Source organism: Anolis carolinensis, chromosome 4 (assembly GCF_035594765.1).
Source record: "Anolis carolinensis isolate JA03-04 chromosome 4, rAnoCar3.1.pri, whole genome shotgun sequence".
Lineage (NCBI taxonomy): Eukaryota > Metazoa > Chordata > Lepidosauria > Squamata > Dactyloidae > Anolis > Anolis carolinensis.
Genome location: NC_085844.1, coordinates 3,781,519 through 3,797,290, shown reverse-complemented (window position 1 = coordinate 3,797,290; position 15,772 = coordinate 3,781,519). Strand labels below are relative to the sequence as shown.

Below are 15,772 nucleotides of genomic sequence, written 5' to 3'. Positions count from 1 at the left end.
AATAATAGCCTTGACTAGCCCACATTGGACTAGTTTGCTTCCCAAAACGTTTGTTTTGGTGTCCTCGTTCCGATTAGTTGCATCTCGCTTTGTCAATTTTCTGATACAACTACAGGATCCATCCCACTCCAAATCCTCCACGATTTTTTAGCACTTTATTTATTTATTTATTTATTTATTTATTGGGTGGGTAAACAATTTATTAATGATATGTTACATAACAAAACAGCAAATTATAGCAGATAAAGTCAAATAACAATCCTTTTGAAATGTACATGCATATCTACATTAGTCGATCAACCGGTTAATTCTAACATTAAGTACATATTATTATCAGTAATTCAAAACATATAGAATTGCTCTTTCTACATGTTATCCACTATTTTCAATCTAGATTTCTACTCATTTTTTAAAAAAGAAATTAAATATATAAGAGTTCACCCTAACATTCAAACAAAGACATACAAGCGTGTTGCACACAACAGACCCTACACGCACCCAAAACCCCTATCCCACACAAAATAAAACCCCTTCCCCACCCATGCACCCTTCACCATGACTTCCAACCCTGAAGCATTATGAAGCCTTTAAGCCAATTTATCTATCCTTGTTAATAGTAACCCTAAATTCCTAATGGAATTCCTCTATATTACTGACTCTCTATTCAGATATGCTATAGCCAACTTCCATGTTTCTAAAAAGTCCTCATTACTTTTGTTCCTCCTATTATTGGTAAGTTTGGCCATTAGCATATATTCCCGCATTCTTTCCCTCCAATCCTTTTTAGTTAAAGCTTTTTCTCCTTTCCAGTCTTTTTAGCACTTTATTAACTACCTCATGTTTCATAACACACTTAGCGCACTTTTGAGCAGTTTGTTTTTATGATTTTATTGCTGCATTTTAATATGTTTTTACCAATTTTTTTTTACTATTTTTTATGTTAATGTTTATTTTCATTTGCGTGTGGTTTTTGCCGTTTGATGTGTTTTATGTTCCTTATTGTATTTGCTTGGGCTTTCGCCCTATGTAAGCCACCCCGAGTCCCTTCGGGGAAATGGAGGTGGGGTATAAGAATAAAGATGATGATGATGATGATGATGATGATGATGATTATTATTATTATTATTATTATTTTATGACACAGCAAACAAGATAGATATGCTGGATTTTGTATCACAAAATCACAAGTCAAACACTTCCCAAGTGTCTAGGACTGTGTGATGTATTTTCGGATGATGCGTGCAGATCCCAGTCGGGTGGCCTTTTGCAGTTGGCAGATCGAGATTTTCGGATGATGCGTGCAGATCTCAGTCGGGTGGCCTTTTGCAGTTGGCAGATCGTGATTTTGTCAATGTCTATTGTTTCCAAATGCCGGCTGAGATCTTTTGGCACGGCACCCAGTGTGCCGATCACCACCGGGACCACCTGCACTGGTTTCTGCCAGAGTCTTTGCAGTTCAGTGTTGAGGTCCTGATAGCGGCTGAGTTTTTCCTGTTGTTTTTCGTCAATGCGACTGTCACCTGGGATGGCAACATCAATGATCCAAAACTTTTTCTTTTCCACAACTGTGATGTCTGGTGTGTTGTGTTCCAGAACTTTGTCAGTCTGGATTATTATTATTATTATTATTATTATTATTATTATTATTATTATTATTATTATTATTGGGGACCTTGTCAAAGGCCTTGCTGAAATCAAGATATGATACATCCAAGCATTCCCTACATCTACCAAGCTTGTAACTCTATCAAAACTATTTTCTCCCAAAATGGAGAGATCAATTTCTCACAAAACGGAAAAGCAAAGTAGGTAGGAAAAAGAGAAAGAAGGAGACAAGGAAGGAAGGAAAGAGAGGGAAGGAAAACAAGAAAAGGAGAAAAAGAGAGAGAAAGAAAAAGAAAGAAAATTAGGTAAGGAAAAAGAAAAAATCAAAGAAGCATGGTGTTTTGGTTTGAACTTCAGGCTGTGGCTCTGAACCCACCGGATATGCCTTAGTTTAGTGTCAGAGTGCTGTCCACCTAATTATTGTTAAACAACTACACACCATATCACAAATTTTAGATTTTTAAATCATATTGGAATGCTTTTCATGTTAGCCACTATGAGTCTCCTTGTGAAGAAAAAAAAGCAGGGTATAAACATAATAATAATAATAATAATAATAATAATAATAATAATAATAATAATAATAATAGTCCAAAGCAGTCTGAGGTTATCCACAGCAGCCAGCCAAAATAAGGGCAAGACATAAGAGTAGTCCAAAGTCTTTTCCAAAATGTTTAAAGCCAAGGAATCTCTTCGACAAACCAAATTGTACTCCACTCATCAAAGTAAAGGTCCACCAGCAAAGATTCAGGCTGTAGCAGTTGCACCAACGTTGCTTCCAGCAACTCGCTAATACAGCTTCCAGATACTTCTGCCACCTTCCCAAGTGATCCCAGCTGTTGGTCTTTCTCAGCCAAACGACACACAACACCCCAATAATAAGAATGATAATGCCTTTGTTATTGGTTTCTCCTAAAAGCTGGAGGCAGGGTACAATACAATCCAGAAATGGGAACTACAATGGCATGGACCATCCTGACTTCGGTATTCAGTGATCTATCCTTACACAGTAGAAGCCTGAATTTAATTATGATTTTCCTGAACTGACTTCTGTTTCCTTATAGCAGCATCTCAGTCTCTCTCTGATGCTCAGCCCCAACCAAAGGAAAATGGCTGCGATGCAGAGGAAGAGGTGCCCTTGCTCACCTTGGAAGAAGTGGCCCAGATGACTAACACGGCCTACAGCAAGGTCTCAGGTGAGAAAGATAGATTGCCCCTATTGAACCTATTCCACTTTGCTACTCTGTTGCCTCAACTCTGATACAATTTGTCTTTGATTCTGTGTTAGTAGCAAGCAGCTGGAAAAGCTATTCCTAGTCACGGATTCTGGTTTCATCCTATTTCTAACTTAATTATCGGAATCATAATTCCAGTGTGAATCTATGGACATTCCACCGGAGGCTGACTATTATTATTGTTATCGTTATTGTTTTGTTATTGACACAAAGACATAGGATGACACAGCAAACGAGATCTATATGCTGGATTTCGTATCACAAAATCACAAGTCGAACACTTCCCAAGTGTCTAGGACTTTGTCATGTATTTTTGGATGATGAGCGCAGTCGGGTGGCCTTTTGCAGTTGGCAGATCGTAATTTTGTCTATGTCTATTGTTTCCAAATGCCGGCTGAGATCTTTTGGCACGGCACCCAGTGTGCCCATCACCACCGGGACCACCTGCACTGGTTTCTGCCAGAGTCTTTGAAGTTCAATCTTGAGGTCCTGATAGCGGCTGAGTTTTTCCTGTTGTTTTTCGTCAATGCGACTGTCACCTGGGATGGCGACATCAATGATCCAAACCTTTTTCTTTTCCACAACTGTGATGTCTGGTGTGTTGTGTTTCAGAACTTTGTCAATCTGGATTCGGAAGTCCCACAGTATTTTGCGTGCTCATTTTCCACTCCCTTTGCAGGTTTGTGGTCCCACCAGTTCTTTACTACCGGCAGATGGTACTTGAGGCATAAGTTCCAATGAATCATTTGGGCCACATAGTTGTGCCTGTGTTTGTAGTCTGTCTGTGCAATTTTCTTACAGCATCTGAGGATAGGATCCATGGTTTCGTCAGCTTCCTTGCACAATCTGCATTTTGGGTTACTGGCTAATTTTTCGATCTTGGCCTTGATTGCATTTGTCCTGATGTCTTGCTCCTGGGCTGCAAGAACCAGGCCTTCTGACTCCTTCTTCAGGGTTCCATTCGTGAGCCCGAGCCAGGTCTTCTCCTTATCAACCTTTCCTTCAATTTTGTCAAGGAAATTTCCATGCAATGCTTTGTTGTGCCAGCTGTCAGCTCTACTTTGTAGTGCAGTTTTCTTGTACTGATTCTTTGCTGTGCTTTGAGGAGTTTCTGATTTTTGACTTCAATCAAATTGTTGTTGTTGTTGTTGTTGTTGTTGTTGTTATCATTATCCCCCGCCTTTCTTCACATGGGGACTCAAGATGGCTAACAATCCCACACTTTAGTCAAGTTTTAAATTGTTATTATTGTTGCCTTGTTGTGAAGTTTGAGTTGTAGCCAATGTTACATATTGCTCTCCTACAGACTGTCATAACGTGCCCCACCTTACTTTCCAGCAAAAAATGAGAGCAACCAAGGAGCACCAGAGTCTCAAGGTCAAGAGGGAGGGGTCTTCCTGCCCATGCACAGACCCATGTATGAACCACCGCCTCCACCAGAGCCCATAGAGCCCCTCTACAGACTGGGTCCGGATGGGAAGGTGAAAGGTAAGGTCCAGGGAGAAGTCTTCTGATGGCTGAAGACAACGTTTTGCTGCAAAATGTCATGGAGAAATCCTAGAACACGTGCTATCTTTCATTAACCAGACCCTTAAGATTCCTACCTTAGTCTGTAGAGTTGCCACTTTGGTCTCTATTAGTGGAGAAAGTAAGATAGAATCCTAGAGAGAAGTGACCAATGGGGGTGCCAAGTGTTGGGAATGGAAGAGCTGTTAAGCTCTAATCACCCTCTTTATGAGGTAAATTCCCATTAAAATAGCAGAGTAAAGAATTGCAGCAGCGTGAAACTTACGGATGTGAGTTTGGAAGGCCTCTGCGTCATCAGAAAGGCAAAAGGGATGCAAAGTTAGCTTTAAAGTTTAAAAGCATGTATTGAGGTAAAAAGAAATCCATTGAAGGATAGAAAAGGTTAGGACCTATCTAGCTAGTCTATCCTGATCTAATACACATAGACGGATTAAAATAACAAAGCTCTATAGATAACTACATCTTGGCTATTAGAGGACAGAGGTGCGTCCTCTCTGGAACAAAGCAGGAAGCTGGAATGGCGACCAAGCCTTGTGGGTCGCTTCTTCTCTAGGGCCATAAACATTCCAAAGGACCAAATTGGGGAAGTTACATCAAAGCCCTAGGAGATATTACATTTCTAGGAACATCAAAGGGTGGGCTGACCTAAATAGGATGGGAACCAGGAAACAATGGTGAATCCTATCTAGGCATGCTTTGGAAACGGGGAAAGGATTCCCTCAATCTAACTCTATCATCTATCTGACTACACTTAGACTTGATTAGTCCAGGGTGAGTCCCAACACCAAGAAGGGTGGCGGTGGGTCTGTCCTTTGCACAGTGCTATTCAATATGTTTATTCAAAGCCTTTATATGTCACCTCTCAGCCAATCAGGGCTGATAATATATGATGAGTTGAAATATTTATAATACAGTACTAAGTAGGTGAATACAGTCTCTCCACAGATTCAGTATCCATGAATTCAACTATCCCTGGCTTGATAATATCCATCCTACTGCACAAAGTATCCAGAAAGCATACCATTTTCTATGAGGGTCACCATTTAACTCTGGCATTCTTACAGGACTTGAGCATCCATGTATTTAGGGATCTATGGGGGTGATTCTGGAACCAAACCCTGGCAGATATTAAGGGCATACAGTAAAAAAACAAAAAATACGTTGAGATAAAAGGTTAAGGTTTTCCTCTGACATGAAGTCCAATCGTGTCCAATTCTGGGGGTTGGTGCTCATCTCCATTTCTAAGCTGAAGAGCCAGTGTTGTCCATAGACACCTCCAAGGTCATGTGGCCACTGGCATGACTGCATGGAGCGCCGTTACCTTCCCGCCAGAGTGGTGCCTATTGATCTACTCACATTAACATGTTTTCGAACTGCTAGGTTGGCAGAAGCTGGGGCTAACAGTGGGAGCTCACCTGCTCTCCGGATTCCCCTTTCGGTCAGCAAGTTCAGCAGCTCAGCGGTTTAACCTGCTGCACCACTGGGCGCTCCACAGAAAATATGTTACAGCCATTAAAATAACCAGAGCAGCCACTCCTAATTTTAAAGATTAAATGTTAAGCGAAATAACATACACTGATACCTTGACTTAGGAGTTTAATTTGTTCCATGACCAAGCTCTTAACTCAAAACGCTCTTAAGTTATTGGATGACCAGCCTCATTATAATTCTGTTCTGAATGTTATTAGGTTCCTTTCATCGAGGTATTTTAATCTAATGATTTTATCTTATATTGCTGCTATAGTCCTCCCCACCTTTGAAGTTGACTGAATTGCATTGGTGGTTGTTTGGTATTATTACTGTTGTATAAACCTTTGTTTTAACTTCTGTTTTACCATCTTCTTCTATTTTAAACTGTGTATATTGTTAATGTATTTGCGCTGTTACTTTTGTAACATTGTGAGCCGCCCCGAGTCCCCACGGGGAGATGGTGGCGGAGTATAAATAAAGTTTTATTATTATTATTATTATTATTATTATTATTATTATTATCAACACAACGACGTTGTATGGCACAGCAAACAAGATAGATATGCTGGATTTCGTTTCGCAAAATCACAAGTCGAACACTTCCCAAGTGTCTAGGATTGTGTGATGTATTTTCGGATGATGCGTGCAGATCCCAGTAGGGTGGCCTTTTGCAGTTGGCAGATGGTGATTTTGTCAATGTCTATTGTTTCCAAGTGCCGGCTGAGATCTTTTGGCACGGCACCCAGTGTGCCCATCACCACCGGGACCACCTGCACTGGTTTCTGCCAGAGTCTTTGCAGTTCAATCTTGAGGTCCTGATAGCGGCTGAGTTTTTCCTGTTGTTTTTCGTCAATGCGACTGTCACCTGGGATGGCGACATCAATGATCCAAACCTTGCTCTTTTCTACAACTGTGATGTCTGGTGTGTTGTGTTCCAGAACTTTGTCAGTCTGGATTCGGAAGTCCCACAGTATCTTTGCGTGCTCATTCTCCAAGACTTTTGCAGGTTTGTGATCCCACCAGTTCTTTGCTGCTGGGAGGTGGTACTTGAGGCATAAGTTCCAATGAATCATTTGGGCCACATAGTTGTGCCTCTGTTTGTAGTCTGTCTGTGCGATTTTCTTACAGCAGCTAAGGATATGATCAATGGTTTCGTCGGCTTATTATTATTATTATTATTATTATTAAGTTGGGATGCTCTTAAATCGAGGTTCCACTGTACTTAGCTTCCCAGCATAAGCATGAACGGAATAAAGTCAGCCTGCCTTTCCTTCGGAGAGTCATATCCTTGCCAGGATCAAGAATAGCCCATCTCTGACTTGCTGTATCTTCTGCAGAGACCCCTCCTGAGGTTTTCCAAGCGCTAGCTGAGCTGGGCTTCACCTCCTTCCGCGCAGGACAGGAAACAGCCGTGATGAGGATTCTTTCAGGTAAGGCAGAGCGCTTGCCTCAAGCCAGAGCGGATAACAGACGGGGATCCTCTTCCATATTGCTGTAACAGATGGCTTAACAAGACCTTCCTAGTCTTAGAAGATCTAGGCTCATCTTCTTGCCCTCTGGAGGCCCCCATATATTCAGTCCCAGATAGAATAATAGAATAGTAGAGTTGGAAGAGACCTCATGGGCCATCCAGTCCAACCCCATTCTGCCAAGAAGCAGGAAATCGCGTTCAAAGCACCCCCGACAGATGGCCATCCAGCCTCTGCTTAAAAGCCTCCAAAGAAGGAGCCTCCACCACAGTCTGAGGCAGAGAGTTCCACTGTCGAACAGCCCTCACAGTGAGGAAGTTCTTCCTGATGTTCAGGTGGAATCTCCTTTCCTGTAGTTTGAAGCCATTGTTCCGTGTCCTAGTCTGCAGGGCAGCAGAAAACAAGCTTGCGCCCTCCTCCCTATGACTTCCCCTCACGTATTTGTACATGGCTATCATGTCTCCTCTCAGCCTTCTCTTCTGCAGGCTAAACATGCCCAGCTCTTTAAGCCGCTCCTCATAGGGCTTGTTCTCCAGACCCTTATTTATTTATTTATTTATTTATTTCAATCACTTTTACCCCACCTTTCTCTCCGAGGAGACTCAAAGCGGCTTACAGTAAATGGCAAAAATTCAATGCCTAAAAACAATGTAAAAACAACAATTAATATAAAACAATCTACAAAACAACAGTTCATATAAAACAGATACCATTACAAAATAAAAACACATTATATAAAATTTTAAGAATGTCCAAGATTAAAGAGGATCATTTTAGTCGCCCTCCTCTGGACGCTTTCCAGCTTGTCAACATCTCCCTTCAATTGAGGTGCCCAGAATTGGACACAGTGTGATTCCAGGTGTGGTCTGACCAAGGCAGAATCCTCCTGGAAGACCCTATTTGATTCCCTGGCAATACAGGCTTCCCTCACCTTTGAACATATCTAACCTATAGCCGGAGCCTCCGGTGGCCTAGGGGATAAAAGCCTTGTGACTTGAAGGTTGGGTTGCTGACCTGAAGGCTGCCAGGTTCAAATCCCACCCGGGGAGAGTGCGGATGAGCTCCCTCTATCAGCTCCAGCTCAATGCGGGGCCATGAGAAAAGCCTCCCACAAGGATGGTAAAATATCAAAAACATCCCGGCGTCCCCTGGGCAACGTCCTTGCAGATGGCCAATTCTCTCACTCCAGAAGCAATTCCGGTTGCTCCTGTCATGAAAAAAACACACAAACCTATAGCCATGTACTTTTGAGGCTTGTTCTCCTCTTTCAACCATATTCTGCATTTTTTGTTCTATGTCTACTCAGAACACTGTTTTTCTCTCTTTCAGCTAAACTTATCACCATCTGGTTTAGCTAAAAAAAGACTGGGATGCACTTTTCAACCTTTCCCCGTATTTGACAATGCCCTGACCCTAATCTGTCAAATAAATGAGGGCGATCTGTGTAGGGATTGATGAGGTGAGCTCAACCTCTTGCATCCAGCATTCTGTGCTTTACTCATGGGTTTTTCATCACCAGATGGAGTCATATCTGGAATGGCATGAAGTTGAGTTTGTGTCGCCTTCAACTTGGGCCATGGAAGAGCTGGATTCAAATCCAGACCTTGTCAGAAAGAGCATTTTGAGTTAGTGTGATGCAGTCTTGGCCTCAGAGTGAAATTGAGATTGAAGACTGCAGCACACACACCCCTCCAAACTTGGTGCCATTGACACAAGCCAACAAAATCATAGTTTTTGTAATCATCAGAAATGAGAGTAGAGCAGTTTAAATCAATTTTTATGCTGATTTTAAATATGTCTTTATAAATTTAAAAATGTGACGAATGTTACATTACAGCGGACTACTGTAAAGTCTGCACATTTTGCATCATATTCGTGTAACACAAGCCAACAAGTATTTTTAACCAAATATAAATTTAGGTCATTCTTATAGAGTTTTTTTGGCACTGAAGTCAGATCAGTGTTTATTTTTTCTCTGTCACGTATAGTTTTTGCAATGAGACTAATCGAATAATTAATGTATTTACGCACTGATTTCAATAAAATCTAATTAACTAATTACAACCCAAACAGAGTAATCAAATATAAACAGTACAACTGCAGTGTGCTTGCAAGTTCCAGTGTTAGCCAGTAGGCTTAAGCGATCTATGTTTGATCAGAAATGTTTTGCAGATGGTTTTCTGGAATATATGATTTCTCGATTTTCACGGTACATCCAGCAGTAGTCTCGCATCATGCTTGCATTTCATGAACCTTGGTAGCACCGCTCTATCAACTGAATATCTTGGTGGAAACATTCTCCCTGCTCATCACTCACCATGCCAAGATTTTCAGGAAAGAATTCCAGGTGGGAGTACAAGAAATGCATTTTCTGTGACATGTTAGACCCCAGTTTCTGGTAAGCATCAAGCAGGTTCTGGACTTCTTCTTTGTATGCTGAAGACCTGTAGTTAGCAAGAAAGTTTTCACAAAGCCGCTTGAGTGTTGTCAAAACTGAAGGTAAAGTATCTAGTCTGCAGTGAGTTATATATAACTATACCTGCTTACACAGCATTGCACCATCAGTCATAAGTTATTAAGCAATCGAGTTCCTATTGGTCATTGGGTATTGCTCAACAGGGATGCAATCATCTAGACCTACACCTGGCTGGAGTAAGATGATATGCTAACATAGGCAATTTATGCAGGCAAGCATATAATTAATTAATTAATTAATTAAACAGGATTAATTAATTAATTAATTTCCAGCATTTATATCCCGCCCTTCTCACCCGAAGGGATTCAGGGCAGCGTTCACAATTGGCAACAATTCGATGCCTACACATAATTAAAACAGCAATGAAAATCCAATTAAAACAATATTAAAAATATAAAACATATGGTTAAAAATCCATTCATCCAAAATCCTCGTGCTGTAGCCGTAAATCAGTCCGGGTCGTCTTTATCATTAAATCTTCGAAAGCCTGGGCACATAGCCATGTTTTCAGGGCTTTTCTAAAACTTTTCTAACGATAGCTCTATACAACATTATATGGTACAAGACATATCACTGATATCATTATTGAGACACTGATATCAGTGCATAAATGCATTAATTATTCAATTAGCGTCATCGCAAAAACTACATGTGATAAGAGAAAAAATAAACACAGATCTTAATTCAGCACAAAATAAACTATAAGAATGACCTAAAATTATATCTGATGAAAAATACTTGTTGGCTTGTGTAATGAATAATTGACTGCAGTTCCCACCATTGGTCATGCTGATCATGAATGGTGGGAGTTGTAGAGCAGCACATGCAGAGGGTACTAGGTTGGGGAGGCTGATTGTAATCCTCCTGCTCACTTTTTGGGAGGATGACTGAGAAAAGAGTGTTAAAATGATGAATAGCACAAGTGAACTCTGGTAGACAAAGCCTCTCCGTGGGAGAAGGAAGATCTGTGTCAATTCCACCTTGGAGTTTCTAGTTCTCATGCTGCCCTGCCTGATGTTCCCACCTCCCTCTTCTAGGTCTCTCAACGCTGGTGGTCCTGTCCACAGGAATGGGGAAATCCCTCTGTTATCAGCTCCCGGCCTACCTGTACAGCAAGCGGTCCACCTGCATCACTTTGGTGATCTCGCCGTTGGTGTCTCTAATGGATGACCAAGTAAGTCTTTAGGCACCTTTGAATCATATTATCACAGAGTTGGAAGAGACCCCCAAGGACCATCCTTTTTTTTTTACTAGCAATTATTTACATGATTTATTGTTCAGCTCACATACTTAGAGGTTTCTCCTTATGTTCATGTGACTCACACAATACAACCAACACTCTCATGTCGGAGCCACCAGTGGCGCAATGGGTTAAATCCTTGTGCTATCAGGACTGCTAACCTGAAGGTTGGGTTGCTGACCTGAAGGTTACCAGTTTGAATCTGGGAGGAGCACGGATGAGCTCCCTTTGTCTGCTCCAGCTCCCCATGCAGGGACATGAGAGAAGTCTCCTGCAAGCATGGTAAGACATCAAAACATCCGGGAGTCCACTGGGCAACGTCCTTGCAGACAGCCAATTCTCACATCAGAAGCAACTTGCAGTTTCTCAAGTTGCTCCTGACATTAAAAAAAACCGTACATTTCACAACACATTTTTTGGAAAGCTCTGATCTTGTCAGAAGGCTCAACTCCAAATACTAGTAGAGTGCTAATCAACAGTCCAAGGCCAAGGTGATAGTCCATCAGAGGTGCAAAACATTAGTAGGATAACACAAATAGAGAAGTCAAATATCTGTTCCAGGGTCATAAGCCAATTACCAGAGTGTCCAGAGTACAAAGTTGAATCAGAATCCATAAACCGAGGTCCAGGAAACATGAGATAGCAAGAGTCCAAACGCATGGCTTCAAGAACTGACAATGTTGCCAACAACAAGGTGCCACCTCTGGGCTCCTTAAATCCTAAATTCACAGGTGTTACCATTTTGCCAGACCGGAAGACACAATCAAAGCACCTGTTTAAAAGCCTCCGAAAAAGAAGCCTCCACCACACTCCGTGGCAAAGAGTTCCACTGTTGAACAGCTCTTGCCATCTGGAAGTTCTTTCTAATGTTCAGGTGGAATCACATCGGCTATTTGTTGTGTTGTGTTCAACTTTTCAGTAATTCTACGCTCCTTTTGCAGGTCTCTGGCCTTCCACAACACCTGAAAGCTGTCTGTATCCACTCCAACATGTCCAAGACCCAGAGAGAGGCTGCCATGGAGAAGGTGAGCAGGCTGTGCCAATTGTTGTGGCTGCCTCACTACACTATGCAACAAAATTTGGCTGTGTTCTGTTCCTGAAAGTGTTATTGCTGTTTAATTGTGCGCTTCTGATTTTGAAAGTAGTTGTTCTACTTCTGAAACTTCGTTTTTGTGGCTGCCACAAACTAGACTTGAAAACATGGCTCTTTCGCTGCGCTTTTGGAGAGTAACCATTTTATATTTCTTTTCCGTTGCTCCCCCTAATATCTATCCTCCAGAATACCCCACTCCCTTATGACCCTGTTTGCTGTGGTTTTTATTTTTATGTCTTTCTCACCCCGAGTTTTAACTTAATGTTCATGTGGTCTGCCCTTGTTTTTATTGTCTCCTTGTTTTATTTTGTAATGGATATTATTTACTGTATTGTTTATTGTAGTGTGTTGTGCTGTTCTTTTATATGCTGTTTACATTGTATTGTTTTGGGCATGGCCCCATGTAAGCCGTCCCAAGTCCCCGTTGGGGAGATGGTGGCGGGGTATAAATAAAGTATTATTATTATTATTATTATTATTATTATTATTATTATTATTATTATTATTATTATGCTAAATTTGTTGAGATTCTATGAGACATTTATTGAGTAAGTGTTGCAGTATGTCCCACAAAAACAAAGTTTTTGCAGTTTAATAAACTTTTCCCCATGTTTTTATGATCGAACCAATGTGACCAAAATGACATTTACAACCCAGGAACAATCGTGTTATATGGTGCAATTATTATAGAACTATTCCCCATACTGGGTTACAGCTTCAATATGAAGCTTGCAATTAATAATCGTAAGCATGTTTGGGTTGCAGAAAGATCATTATCATTGTTATGCTGACTATCTTTTATTGTCCATTCAACTGTGAAATTACCTTTCCCCATTTCGGAACACTCTGCATTTTGCCTGGGATCTATGAATTAGTCTCCTGTTTTTAACACTGTATGCTGCTTGTTGATTTTAATGATTGTTTTTTTTTACTGATGCTGATGTTTTTTACTGGGATAATTGTTTTATTGCTCTGTGACTGTTATTTGTTTGTTTTATTGGGCCAGGCCCCATGTAAGGCGCCTTGAGTCCCTTCGGGGAGATGGGGCGGGGTATAAAAATAAAGTTGTTATTATTATTATTGTTGTTGTTGTTGTTATTATTATTATTATTATTATTATTATTATTATTATTATCTTGTTTTATACACTGCTTTCCTCAGAAATGGACAGTCATGGTAGTCAACATAATGTTCAGGGGCTGAACTTTGCCCACTTCTGCATTGCCCAAATGAACTTAATTTGTTCCTACACATGACATAATTTTTGAAATGCAATTTTATGATGCTGCTGTTTCCAAAGGGAAGGGGTTAACCCAGGCATGGGCAGACTTCGGCCCTCCTCCAGGTGTTTTGGACTTCAACTTCTGCAATTCCTAACAGCCTATCAGCTGTTAGGAATTGTAGGAGCTGAAGTCTAAAACACCTGGAGGAGGGCTGAAGTTTGCACATGCTTGGGTTAAAGTCAATACATGTAACTGGAAGTTCATTTAATTCATCATTTTCCATCTCCGAAGCCACAAAACATAAGAAATGCTCACTTAGGGATAGATGTTCGCTAGACCTGTGGCTGCATAATAAGAGTTGGGCAAAGTAGAAGAGCCTTGCTCCTCATGAGATGAGTTTGTATCTCTGCAGGTAAAGGCTGGGAAGGTCCACGTCCTCCTGCTTTCCCCAGAGGCCTTGGTTGGGGGAGGCCTCTCTGCCTCCAGCTGCCTCCCTCCTGCAGATCAGCTCCCGCCAGTGGCTTTTGCCTGCATCGATGAAGCGCATTGCGTCTCCGAGTGGTCCCACAATTTCCGCCCTTGTTACCTGCGCCTCTGTAAGGTAAGGAGCCTGATTGGGCCTTGTAAAATTTGCCTCCAGGTGCAGTCATGGAGTTAGAAAAGAACACAAGGACTATTCAGTCCAACCTCTTCTATCATGCACAAAAAAGCACCATCAAAGCCCTCCTGACAGATGCCCATCCAGCCTCGGCTTCAAAACCTCTAGAGGAGATTCCACTGAACTAGGCAGCAACATTTAAGGAGGTTCTTTTTAATGTTCAGATGTGCGGAGAAGAGACGTCTGAATGTTTATTTAATTTATATTATCATATTATAACCACTGCCACCACTATGTAAAGATGTTTATAATGCAGCCACCAGATGTAAAGGGGATTATCCACGCTTGCCACCACTATGGGAAGATATAGCCACTAGCTACTTCGAGAGGAGACCTTTTAATTTTTGTTTTTCTTCTTTCTTCTTGTTTGTTTTTGATGGTAATATATATATAACAGAAGCTGAGATGCTTAAAAGAACAATAACTCGTTTATTCTGGCACAAAGCTTAATGGTTACAGTAACTTTCTCCTTAGAGGCACTTTGGTTAACAGTTGCAAATTTAGAATGAGGTGTTTCAAACTTCTTAAAATGTCACTTCTTTCTTTACTGCTCTAAACTGCAGTCACCCTATGAATTACAATCACAGATTATCTGTTCCTCATCAGGAGACAGACTACTTTAAAATAAGTCACCAAACTTATTTTAAATTGACTCAAAAATAAGCATCTGAGTCTCCCTGATCCCTTCAACTGAGGGTCAGTCTTCACTGTACCTCATCAGGGCACAGACTAACTGCTTCTTTTTCAAACCTGCACTTCTCCACCAAAACGGCAGTTGGCTCCGCCCACTTCTCCATGGCAACCAACTCATGAGTGCAAAGTAACTGAAATATTGACCCTTTTAAAACGCAATTAAACATGACTTTTAAAACGCAATTAAACATGACATCTGTAAACTAAAAAATTCACACTTCGTTACAAGATGGAATTGCCTTCCCTGAAATTTGAATCTATTGTTCCATTGCGTCCTAGTCTCTAGGACAGCAGAAAGCAAACTAGTCCCCTTCTCAATGGGACACCCTTTCAAATATTTAAAAATGACTCTCATGTCACCTCCAAACCTTATTTTCTACAAGTTCTCTGGACATATTCCAGCTTGTCAGTCTCTTCCTTGAATTGTGTTGCCCAGAATCGGACATAGAAAAGAGTGGGACTGGGGGAATTGTTTATTTCTCTTTGTTAGTGTATTCTGGCATTGAATGTTTGCCATTTTTGTTGGAAACCATCCTGATCCCCTTGGGGTGATATGGCAGTTCTTTTATGTTGTTCACATTGAGACAGAATATACTACAAAGCAATACAGTGAAAGAAGGTAGACACACTTGGAATTGGCCTTTGCGTGATGCAACCAATGTGGAGTTTTCCTGCGATATCAGATTAGGTCTTCACACAGAGGGAGTGAAAGCTGGTTAATTAGGCACTCAGAGAGGCTCCATGGGAAGTCCTTGAAATCCAGGTGTCAAAGTCAAGATCTCATGGCCTTTTGGTTGGGCTTGGGCTTAAATTGAGTGATGTTTACTTGGTTCCTCAGAGCAGACAACATTGCCAAAAGCTTCAGGTTCCAGTCTTAGCTCTCAAGTCCATGTGTCACGCTTCCTGTGTTAGCTTATGTTCCTGGAAGAGTTTTGCCTTGGAAAAAGTTCTGCTTTCATGCTAATGGATTTATGCCTGTGATCTTAACTTCCTTGATTTCATGTACATTGCCATTTTTGGACTGTTGTTCTTTTGTATTTGGACTGCTGCTATTTTATAGGTCCTTTTCTTCTGCTCTTTTGA

General features: G+C 41.1%; 1 protein-coding gene across 3 annotated transcripts in view; it reads left to right on the top strand.

The window, feature by feature from the left end:
- recql4 (RecQ like helicase 4) overlaps window positions 1-15,772 on the top strand; it is a 70,613-nt gene that overhangs the window by 22,730 nt on the left and 32,111 nt on the right. For 2 of the 3 annotated variants that reach the window (XM_062979895.1, XM_062979893.1), the window contains 6 exons: window positions 2,670-2,801; window positions 4,179-4,328; window positions 7,175-7,267; window positions 10,820-10,956; window positions 11,964-12,047; window positions 13,751-13,939. In XM_062979895.1, the coding sequence (XP_062835965.1) occupies window positions 2,670-2,801; window positions 4,179-4,328; window positions 7,175-7,267; window positions 10,820-10,956; window positions 11,964-12,047; window positions 13,751-13,939 (785 nt within the window). The remainder of the gene's footprint in view (window positions 1-2,669; window positions 2,802-4,178; window positions 4,329-7,174; window positions 7,268-10,819; window positions 10,957-11,963; window positions 12,048-13,750; window positions 13,940-15,772) is intronic. The other variant, XM_062979894.1, reaches the window with a different exon arrangement.